Here is a 12,310-nt window from a genome sequence, read left to right on the forward strand (position 1 = left end):
TAGCTTATTTCATTATTTCATATTGATGCGCTTCCTGTCTGATGACGTCATGTCCTGTTCATGAACAGATCAACCTCTACACGTGTGACTTGTAAAAGGAACCAGCACTGCTAATCAGTTATTGTGAATGTACATAAATAAATAACCACTGTATTTAAGTCACCACCATATATGTCTCAATGACACCAACATTGCTGTGAACAATACCCAACAAAGACAACTTTGGTTGCAAAGGTGCAACAATAAAGGCTGATGCAGAAGAAAAAACAATATAAGACGCACACTGGCATGCGCAGAAGTAATAGACTTTGGAATCTGGCATCTAAAGTTTGTCGAATTTTTTACAACACTGTGCCTCAGTGTTGGATCGGTAAACTGATGACTGCTAGAACCTAAATCATGTTTGGGGAAGACAGTACAATGCTGTTGCCATTTCTCCTCTATGTATGCTGATAATTTGTTTAAATATGGTTGCAGGCTAGTGTACGTTTGGTTCTAAGATATGCTTTCCAATTTACACCAAGTTTCATCTTAATTTGACCAGTACAGACTTTCAGTTTGGCAACATCAACTTTTGTTCTGTTAGAAAGTTTAAATTCACATCACAAAAAGAATACGCAATTTTCAGAAGAAATGTCACTTAACATTGCTAGATATTTGCAGAAATAGCTGTTCATACAGTATGGTAGGGACCCAGTCGTCTAAGGCACCACAAAGAGCTGTGTAGCCTTCCATCCCTCATACATGCCGAAAACCTGTTCTTAGCTTCTAATGCCTGATTTGGCCTCAATGGCCTGATAACATTCTGAGTTTTGTCAGCACTACACCCGTACTCATGGGATTCACCTGCATCACTTGGGGTTTTCCTCCCACATCAAGTTGATACACAGTGATACAAATGAAATACTGCCGAAAAACACAAACTCACTCAAAAGTTGTAGTCCAATCTCAAATTACAATACTCCAAACTGATTCAGTTTTGAAACTTTTGATCATGTAATCTCAGACAAGATGTATTAACCAGTCACTTCCAAAGCCAATATTTGCTAAATACACAATATATTGGGGCATGTCAGTGTTTTCATTCTTAATTCATTATCAAGGGTCTAAGGAAATCTTGGAAACAGCACCAAGGTTGATTTAATTAATTGATTTGATTTAACGCCAATCAGCTCAACATAGGATGTGCAATAACTATGGCCATGATCATATAAATTTGTATAGCTTTTGAATTCTATCCATGAATATCAAGGATTTGACCATCACCTAACGGTATTTGATTCTGATACCATTGTCAAGGTTGACCTCTGAAATTGATTCGAATGTCTGTCAGGAATTCCTGAAATGAACAGTATGGCCTGGATACTTACGACCCTCCTCATGCAGAGAACAGGCAGCAAGTGAGGCATCAACCACATATGCTTGTTCCCCCGAAGTCCAGGGCAGATAAACAGAAATAAAGTCACACTGCCTCTGAATTCCATGAAAATCTTTGGCATGAAGCTGAGCCTCGCCTGAAAGCCAAACATTGTACTTGCAGAGCCACATCAGCCAGTGGTCTTACCCTTGTTAAACCTGTCTTGCACGCATCAGAAAATAGGAAGTGCAATGGATTTCATTGGGATTGAGAGAGCTTCACTGACAAAGAAAAAACTCCAAAAGCTATTGAAATGGCAAGTACTGCTGACCAAATTATCTGTTTTGCACCCATAATATATATGTCAAGTTCCCATGGCCACTACAGTTACTTACATTACATTCTTAATCTTGACTGCTGCAGTATACTTGTATTCATTATTGTCTGTGCAACTAAACATTTCTGTTCGTGTGGATCATAACAATGGGGCAATCTCATTAAAATCAGAATCTAAGTTCTCACTCCGCAAAACAAAGATCTGAGGACATCCCATTACGGGTCACGTCAGAACGACCTTTCGCGAACTTTGACCGACCTCTGAAACGAATAACCAGAAGTCGGTATCAGCCACTGAGATTGCAGCTTTCTCGAGCTTTACAGCACTCATTTCAACCTGGCGACTTCCATTTCAGACTACGCTTGAAAAATATGTTGACACAGTTTTCTGATGGGCGCCACTCTGCCTCCTCAAGATAAGATATGAGAAGAACGAAGCGAATTGCAAGCATGAGAAGTTGAGCCATATCCTCCAGAAGGTGAATATCAATCATAGCTAAGAGCAGTTTCCTTAGGCCAATTCTCGTCACCATGGTGAGGTGCCTGAAGATGAGCGCCAGACGAGCTGCTTTAAGATTCAGCGCCTGGAAAGGCTGCAACTGCTTTGAGTAATATGGGGCAGGCAAGGTATAGAGGGGCCTGATAAGGTTGTTGATAGGCTGTGTAAAGCCCAAAATCCAATGCTGGTAGGTGTGATGCCTGGAGAGCCACATGAGGCCTGCGCTAGGGGAGGTGCCTGGTGATGAAGCGCCAAGTAAAGGGGCTCCAGATCGGGGGACTCAAGAGGATGCAAGGTGGAGCTTGTGGCAGATGATAATAGCTGTGGCGACATCTCTGCAGGAGACGCACAGGTAGTGAATGCAGGCATCATCTGCCAGGGTGATGCCTGAGGTGTGAGGCACTCCGCCCACGGGGTGGTGTAAGAAGCAAACAGTAACTAGGAGTGGTAATCCCAAGTTGGTGCCAGTGAAGAGGTCGGTAGACAAGTGAGTGCACTTGAGCAATGGTCTCGGTCACATGGCATCCAGCTGTCAGTGCAGAAAACATGGGGATCCTGGACTGATTTCTTCCCATGACATCCCACACACTGGAGGGGAGGACAAAGGGTGTCATCGTCGATCTCGGCCACAGCGACCATTGTTTCCCGATATCTACACCGATATAATGAGAAAGAAGTATGGATGAAAGCAACTTACATTAAACCAAATGTAACCAACCCTGTGAAATAGCAACAGAGTTGGAAACACAACAGCAGTGTACCAAAACAGAGCCTTTACATGCAGAATTTCACAAAGGTGGGAAAATATGTGTCAACATGAAACATACTTTTACATTGGAAATGGACAATAACAAAGACACAACTGGCCACCATGACATTGGTGAAACATGATATGGACTGGAGAACATGCAATGAACACACTGTGAGGAAGCTAAGTAGCTGTTTATTTACTTATTCATAAAATTTGCATGGGATACTTGGGTCTGGTTGGTACTGAGCAAGACCCAGGTCCATGGTTTGTCACATCATATTTATGACCAGATTGTCTTACACATGTATCTATATACATTTTGCCAGGGCTACGGTAAAACTGGGTACCCGGTAAGGGTTGGGTAATAGCAGGGGGTGGGTACCCGGGTAGTGAATTTGGGCTTGTCCCAACCCAAATCTACACTGTAAATGATCTATGCAAGAAGGAATACTGCATACTGTTGTGAAGGGAAATATGCTTTTTAGTGAAAATTTGAGAGCAAGGTAAAAACAAGGTAAAGATCTATAATACTGCAAAAAATGGATCACATGTATTGAATCCCACAACCAAACAAATACACAGAATTAATTACATTTTGGTAACAAATGGCACAGTAATAGACATAAACACATTTTGCTATAATGGCAGCTCTCAGTTTCAGGGGTGATGTTGGAGATGTAAAAGCAAATGTCTGTCATTTATAAACAGTTAGTCAGTTGGACAGACAATGCATCCCAACATATGCTCACTTGAACTACTGGGAGATGATGATGATAACTGGATCGATGGACAAACTTACCCCGGTAATCTATAAAACATATTGTTTCAAACACAGCCTTATGTTTCCTGAAGAACACTGTGTTAGGATTATATTTGTATCTGTGTGTTACATACCTGTTTGAGCAGTGTAACAAGACTGGTTGGTTCTGGCTTGGCTGTGACACCATGGAGAGTGACACCTCGAGCTTCCACCTCCAGCTTAGTGGCAGGGCCCAGGGCTATCACCTGACACAGACAAGCTTGTCATGATGGGGAGTCACCTTTACATGCCACTAACACTACTCCTACCTTCTACTCACACAACTTTATTATTACATCGGAATGTTCTAGAAAATAACATGTTTTCAGACTTTACAGGCATACCAATTTGAGATTACAACAAATTGTTCATAATGATCAAGTTTGTATGTCGATATAGAAATCTACACATTTAACAATGTATTTATAACTTTTCGAACATAATAAAAGGTTCGGGTATGGTGCAAACAAAACCATGGCAAATTTGTGATTTGAACTGGTAATTATCAGATCCTGGCAAGGGTAAAGTGGGAGAGGTGATTGATAAGTTCTGGGACTCACACTTGACCCAAAGACATTAAAATGATGTATTTTTCAACATAATCCCCTCCAGCATTGATACACTCTTCTTCACTGTCCAAAACGTTCTCCATATGACGGCAATATTTGAGTCGAAATAGGTTCCAGTAAGAGCTTTCTACATGTCTAGGAGCAGATGGAAGTCTGACAGAGCCAGATCAGGAGAATGAGGCGAGTGCTGAAGGAGTTCAAAGCCGAGGGGTGTAGCCATGGCAATGACCGATGTGTACACTGGCACATTGTCCTGATGGAAGAGCACACATCTTCTCAGCTCAAAGTGCAGGATAATAAATACTCCCTTTATTGCCTGGCCCTTTGGAAGACAGTCCACCATGATGACACCCAGAACAAGGATGCCATGGTGCAAAGGTTGACAAATAGACTACACATGAATTCTTTGAGGAAGAAATTACTTACTTTTATTTTGTCAAGTGGCAATAGTCCTTTCTTCACCAATGGCTCTGTGTACTGGACACCAGAAGGACTGAAGAATACAGCAAACTCAGGCAAACCCTGCCAGAAAATACATTTTTAATTAAGTTTTAATAATCCTGCTTCATTAGAGCCATTTCGGCTGAAAAGGTGACCCCCACCTTACATGTTTTATAATCAGATTACCATTGAACATGTCCTGTTGGATGAAAACAGTACTGGATATACTTTAACAAATGTGCTCAACTGTGTGTCGGTGTGGGTCCCTACAGGGCTTGAGTTAAGGAACTTGATTTAACTTGCATAAGGTAGACTTAAGTATCAGGCTGCACATTTCAGGAAAAGGTTGCACTGATGAATGTTTTACTTAGCTAAATCGATCCCTGCCCTAAATATGCATCTACTGACCAATTAACTTAAGTTTCTACATATTTCAATCCATGAATATTTGTCACAGTTCTTGTCCAAATTCATCCTCATTTGTCATATGTTGTTGGACCTCAGCTATCTTGCTATCAGGACCGTAATAATGCACACTGCTGCTAAACACACAATATAATCCATAAACACTCCACACCTGCCATGCTTAATACATGCATATCCTCTTAAAAGTGAATGACATATGAAAAACTTAAGTTTTCTTGAAACTTATCAACAATTGTTCAAAAACAAGACATCTTTGTCATTCTGTTAAGACTGACTGACATGAAAGGAGGATTGAATTTGACCTGTCTGTCTGAGCGACCATCTAAATATCAAACTTGATAAAATCATTATTATTATGATAATAATTAATGTTTTAATCAAGAACCCAGATTCTTGTCAATGCAAGTCATGTTACCATAGATCTTCCAATTACCTACTATTCAACCTTTCTCTTATGAGGACTTATAGAAACCCATATATTGTAAAAGTTCATTGATATTTGTTTGAGATAGGAAAAATTAAAATGTACATGGTGATAGGACAGATGCCATGCCATTGAATAAGCTGTATTGGTCTATGGACATTTTAGCTAACTAGTGTTGCAACAAACAGATTATTAGTAAATGTGAACACCACCTACCACATTACTGGCGAGTATAAACACACACAACAATACCTGGTTATGCAGAACCCCCTTGACACTGCTCTCTAGGGCGTCATTGGGGTTTGTGTTATACACTGTGATCTCCTCAACAGCTAAATCTACACAGGAAAAAACATTTATCAGTTGCCTTGTACACATTTGTAACCATCAATGGTCATTTAGACATATGATATAGTGGTGTTCAGCACAACACTTAATTCCAGCTTGCTTGTGTATACATGGCTATAAAAGAACATACAACATTTACTCACATCAGGTAAATCGGAGCAAGTGTGTCTCACAACAAGTCAGAGGCTGCTTAATAAGAAGTTTGGGACAACTAATTTCACAGAACTGTCTGGAGTTTATATATACCATTTTAAATCTCCAACATTCATGTGAAATAGAGATTACTACGCTCGTGCCTGTCAGACACCATTTATCCTACAAAACGTATCTAACGAGCGAAAGTGAGTTAGATATGCTTTGAAACAAAGAGTTGTAAGATAAAAATGGTATCTGACAGGCACGAGTGTAGTAATGTTTCTTACACACCCTAAAATTTCATCTTTTTAGCATCGAATCGTTGCATTTTGTCTGTTCTCATGATTGCAGTGGCGCATTAATACTTAAAACAACGGTTCTCCAACATACTGCTTACTATTCACAAATAATGTGACCCTACACCTAAACCTAAAAACGTTTGGCGATGATGATAGTGCAAACTAGATAAGATCAGAGAACCCACATGATGCACAGTTAAAAAATTCACCTCAAAGAAATTACCAAATATGTACAACAATGTTTACTACCTTATGACATCAGTGCCAGTGACTGACTTCTACAAAATGGTGTGTTCACTGACAACACTACTCGGGATTTTCAGAGGAGGATTTTCGTTGATTGAGGGATGGTCTATACATAAATGTGTCATGTAAGTAATCAGAAACAGTCAGACAAACTGCGTACTGTTATTTGTTTTTATGTTTTCCAATCTAACCAAGAGAATTTGTCAGAAATGCAGATAACTACCGTTATCGTTGTGCATGCCTTTACGCCAGTCGTGGCGTCACACAGGACGGAAACTTTTACGATTTCTGTTGAATTTACCTGATCATTGTAATGTATTTATTTTTAATTCCATAATTTGTGCTACGATACTCTTCCCACGAATATTCTCAAATGCTTCAGCCAATGTATGCAACAATGATCTCTAAAAAATGGGAGAGTGTAAGATCTGAATTTTGCTTTGTTTACATTTCAACAAGTAGTTTTCCCGAGCACAATGTTCGTTTCCACACCTAATTTATTTCGCTTGATGACATCTCGATAATTTTGTATTAATGAGAAAGACCATTTGTCATTTGATTCTAAAATGTATGAGGAATTCAGGGATGCATGTATGGCAGCTGAGTTTGAAATGTAAGTGATTTAATAGGCGTCTCATAACCCGCACATGTGAAACGTGATTTGTAAACACTATCCAATATGTTGGAAAGTGAATTTCGGCGTTCGTAGTTTGCGTATTTTCCAAAACATTCTAAACGATTCCAGGTTCCTTGGCGAATTTTCAGAATTATCATTGGTGTTTTGGTGAAAAACAGATTCCCGTGATCACTAATGTGCTATTTTTGAAATTCAATCCTTTGACTAAATATCCGATATTTAGATTTCTAAACACACAGTAATTTTGCTTTGATGAAAATGATGGATGATATCACAGAACAGGAAATTTCCAACAGAATTCAAAACTTTTAGTGTGCTTTTAGTATTTCGAATTTTAGTAGACTGCGAAGTGAGTGTTGAAGAGGAGAGACATATATATCGTCGGATCACATATTTTCGGACATCATACGTTTTCAGACGGCCATGTTTTTCGCGAATTACTCCTGCTATGAGGGTTGTGGTGTCAACAGACATTGTAAATGGCTTGATTTTCAAGATAAAACTGTCTTTGATAAGTGAATGAGATATTTCACAGTTCTTGTGATTAGCGAATGTTTCTTAAGCGTCCGAAAACCCATAACACGGAAATTTATCATTCTATTAACACTCTAAAACCATTATGTTCAACACTGACGTAGATGGACATTCGACTGAAGCACGAGCAACTTATCAATGACTTATCTGGAAAGTAATCCGTCATAATCTGACCTCAGGTCATCACCATAGAGTAACCAATCACTGGCCTGGAATTTGATCTCACACATATGTTTGATACTAGTTATCTCAAATGGGTTTCTCACCCACAGGTGTGTAAGAAACCAGTATCTTTCCTGCCTTCTGAAATCTGCATAATATCGGCTCTTCCAATCCTTCAATTATGTTTGTACTTTCAAATTCAGAAATTTCTCTGTGAATTTTGTGAAAATAAAGAATTACAGTAATCTAATATTAATGATATTAGATACTTAACCTGCAATTTTCTACTTGTTTTTACTTTTTCCTGAATCCTATAACACAGTGCTAAAACACTCCTCCACTGGTAGTCACCACCGCCCATGCTCCCCTCATGCCATGCAACTTCCTCTTCCTACTTCGAACACCATACAAAGTGACCATGACAGGGATGGAAGGGCGGTCCTCGAAACTAGTCTTAGCAGGAGGTGGGAACTGTCGAAACTGCAAACAGAAACCCAGGTGTTGACTGCCGAATGTTACAGACTAGACTATCTTCATCCGAGGTCCAACTGTAAGGCGTTCTTCACTAGTCTCCATCTAAACCCCCTGTACCAGTGTACTAGGGAGTAGAGATGTAACAAACGGTAGGCACTACAATGAGACTCGGGGTTGTTATCAAGTACACACCACAGCCCTAACTCAGTAAATAATCCCTATCAACTCGCCCAGATAAGCCATGAAAGGTATAAACCGAGTGCAGCGAGAGATGGTAACAACTCCTTCTAGGATAAGTGAGTTGTTGTGCACACAAAACAGTGTATACCACTGGTGTAAACCATTGACGTCCTCATCTGAGATGTCCCAGATTACAGGTTGGTGAAGGTAATGTCGGTAGGCCAGTGTCAACCCCAGACAAGAACTGTTACCTAACAGTTGGTGTGCAGAGCCGGCGTAGATGTCTGAACCAAAAGAGTCGTGATCTCAAGGTGGCAGTAGACCAGCATGTTCATATGCCACCAGATTAAGAATTCTGAACCAGGAATCCAAAGTACTCCTGGAGAACAATAGATGACCGTGTTGTGGAGAGTTACAGAGGAGGTAGTCATGGTACTCCGAAAATGAAAACAAAACATCTCAGTGGGATAAGGTAATGGAGCAACTGTCTCCAACAATAGATGAAGGCTGCCACCTACCAGTCCAGGGGTACTTTCAGGGGACCATGACCCAAGTCCTAACGACGATAAAGCAATCACTTCTGGGAAAGTTGAAAAGTAAGACCCTGGGATCCTCTCTGTAACCTTCCCTTCTCTCTATAGGAGGGCCGAGGGGATCACGTTGTAAACAGCGCTTTTCCTTAATGCCTGCTCACGGACACATTGGTCCACCTGCAAAACCATCATCGAGGCCTCTACTTGTGCCTCTGTAAGTAAGACTCGGTGAACGTCCAATTCTGGCAAATGAGAAGTGTAGAGGAAGACAATGGCTGATGAGGCAACGGCAGCTGAAAGAGCCAATCCCAAGATGACTCTGTGATTAACTCCAACAGACAAATCACTGTCAATGACCCCATCATGGGCGATGCACTGATGAAGAAACTGAAATGAAAGAGAAGTCATGCAGCAGGTATCTGGTTGAAGAGGCCCTGGTCCTGTCCAATGATACTGCTATAAACAATGACGCAAAAGGCGAATCCAAAAGTTCAGGAACTTACAGCAGGAACTTTGCCGGTGATACCAAGAAAGGTGGACTGAGTCAGTATCTCCTCCATAATATCAAAATGAACCTCTTTGGCTTCACATGATCCATTGACTCCAACTGGACAAACTCCGCCACCTAAAGATACAGTCTTGAACCTTTTGTAGTCCTATGTCATGATCACCATCCGAAGGGGACTGACCACTCTTGACTGATGACCCACTCTACGAAGAGGTGACACATCGGGAAAGCAACACCTACCACAATCACCATCCTGTTATCTGCAGACGTAAAAAACCTCCTGTCACCCACCAAACTCCAGCTGTCCCCCGACTGTCAGCTCTGGATTGGTGATGTGGATCCTGTGACCAAGTAGGAGGCGAATGACGATTTACAATGTGGAGCCCAATCAGATGAGCTGCAATGATCTGGCAACCTATTAAAAGGACCCTGACAAGACCAGCGACCCTCAGACACCATGTGATGTTCAGGGGACACATCAGGCTGAGACCACTCCACATGCTGCAAATGATGACCACATGGCCAAACACAATGCACTGCCACAACTCAGACTGCAATAGATTCCCACATGACAACAATAACTGCTCAGAAAGCTCGCTGGACTTCCGCCACTCCTCAGGCTGTAATAGCCGGCCAGGAGACGATGGAAAAAGTCCCGACAGCACACTGGACTGCAACCCATCAGGCAGTAGTTCATTAGGCTGCAACTGATGACCAGGTGATTGTGGACGTCTCGACAATTCCTCTGTCTGTAGCTGCTCCCAGCCACCACACATCGAAAATTGCTCCAACATAAAGTGGAAGAACTGCCTCAGAACCCCTGCGGTAGATGGAGAAGGGACTGATACCGTAGACTTCATTCACGTTGGCAGCCCCCAGACAGAAAAAAATCCAGGTATGTCGGCATCCAACTCAGAGCCAGACGCCTGAAGGAAAAGTTCAGTGTCCGCCATTGTCAATCACTGAAGCAAACAGAAAAATATGTGAATTTCACAAAAGGGACAAAACTTGCATAAATAGCCAGATATAAATTTTTAGGGGTAATTGCAAAAACGACAAGGCAATAATCAAAGCCTAATTGAAAAAAGACGGAAATACGACAAGAGTTGAATGGCACGTGAACAAATGGCTATTGCCAAGCACTGAAGCATATGGAAAAAGAGACAAATGCATAATAGCCAGATATCAAATAAGCACAAAAAAAGAACAGCAAAGGCAAAAGACTGGTGAAACATTAGAAGAATTGAAAAAGGCACGTGAGCAAAAGTACAATTACCAACCAAAGTGACCCCTAAGAAAAACCAAACAACAGAGTAGGAAGAGGAAGTTGCATGGCATGAGGGGACATACACGGTGGTGACTACCAGTATGGGAGTGTTTTGATGCTTTGTTACAGGATTCGGGAACAAGTAAGAATAAGTAAGAATGAGTAGGAAATTGCAGACTGTCTTAACAGGATAAGAAATAATTATAAGAACAAATAATACATCAAACATAGCTACATCTCTCATGAAACATTGTTCATGTAAATATGGGCAGAGTACAAATGTCAAATGAAGTAGTCCATTATTCTATAGATAGACTCATTTTACCCCTTTTGTTTTCTTGTCATAATAGGAGTGAACCCACAAACTAATTAACTAAGTGTGTACCATGACAAGCTTATCAGAACCAAAGGAATAAATGTTCAATGTGTCCTCATGTTACTTATATTTCTTTTTAGCATAAATTACTCAGCTAATGTGTATAACATAACCATTTTCAAAAACACCCATGAAGATCCGAATTATGTTAGTTATTAGGTTTGGATATCTGTTAAAGCAGACAAACCCGTGAAGATTCAGGTTAGAATAGGTCTTCAGCAACCAATGCTTGCCGTAAAAGGTGACTATGCTTGTCATAAGAGGCGACTGACGAGAGGAGTCGTCAGGCTCCCTGACTGGGTCGATGCATATCATCATATACCAAATGCATAAACTGATGCTTATGATATCAATCACTGGATTTACAGACCCCCGTGACAAAGCTGGAATATTGCTGAGTGCGGCGTTAAACAAGAAACAAACCAACTTTCAAAAACTAGGAAGTTTCCTTGTCAAGCCATGAACACAGCAATGGCTTAACTGTTTCCAGGGGACAAAAGAAAATGTAAACTGTCTAGTTTGGCAATACATTATACCTGTTCTGTAAAACCTAACATCAATTCTACACAATTAAGGGTTACATGTGGATTTGTACAAACTTTCCAAGCCAACTCTCTGCTACATGAGATTGTACAAAGCTGAATGTATTCAAGGAACACAATGAGCAGCTACCTTTCTCCTTCAGGTGTTGCACCAGCACATCTCTGCGGATGTCAGAACAGGGGTACAGGAATGGTTTGCCATCTTGAGAGGGACCTGCATCAGAGAAGGGCAACACATTAGCCTATCAACACCAATCCACATCATAGTGGACTGACAATGTATGTCATAAACAAGCATCACATAGTGATATCACTCAACAAAGGTGTTCTATCGAGTGTATAGACCAAATAGCTGCCCAAGACTTGTTCTAAAAGTGAGGTAAGGTGAAAGGGGGATAACTTGGTGTTTAATACTATTGCACTTATATAGCGACCTGCATGCATGTGTGTGTGGCTTTTGTCCTCAC

General features: G+C 40.8%; 1 protein-coding gene across 4 annotated transcripts in view; it reads right to left on the reverse strand.

Annotated features, from left to right (window-relative positions):
• The window catches only part of LOC124129481 (uroporphyrinogen-III synthase-like), a 41,641-nt gene that overhangs the window by 4,662 nt on the left and 24,669 nt on the right, over nucleotides 1-12,310 (reverse strand). For 3 of the 4 annotated variants that reach the window (XM_048393439.1, XM_048393438.1, XM_048393440.1), the window contains 5 exons: nucleotides 11,974-12,057; nucleotides 5,855-5,940; nucleotides 4,738-4,833; nucleotides 3,838-3,948; nucleotides 1,371-1,514 (listed from right to left, as the gene is read on the reverse strand). In XM_048393439.1, coding sequence (XP_048249396.1) covers nucleotides 1,371-1,514; nucleotides 3,838-3,948; nucleotides 4,738-4,833; nucleotides 5,855-5,940; nucleotides 11,974-12,057 — 521 coding nt within the window. The remainder of the gene's footprint in view (nucleotides 1-1,370; nucleotides 1,515-3,837; nucleotides 3,949-4,737; nucleotides 4,834-5,854; nucleotides 5,941-11,973; nucleotides 12,058-12,310) is intronic. The other variant, XM_048393441.1, reaches the window with a different exon arrangement.

The sequence above is a fragment of the Haliotis rufescens genome, unplaced genomic scaffold (genome assembly GCF_023055435.1).
Source record: "Haliotis rufescens isolate VD_foot unplaced genomic scaffold, xgHalRufe1.0.p SCAF_12, whole genome shotgun sequence".
Classification (NCBI taxonomy): domain Eukaryota; kingdom Metazoa; phylum Mollusca; class Gastropoda; order Lepetellida; family Haliotidae; genus Haliotis; species Haliotis rufescens.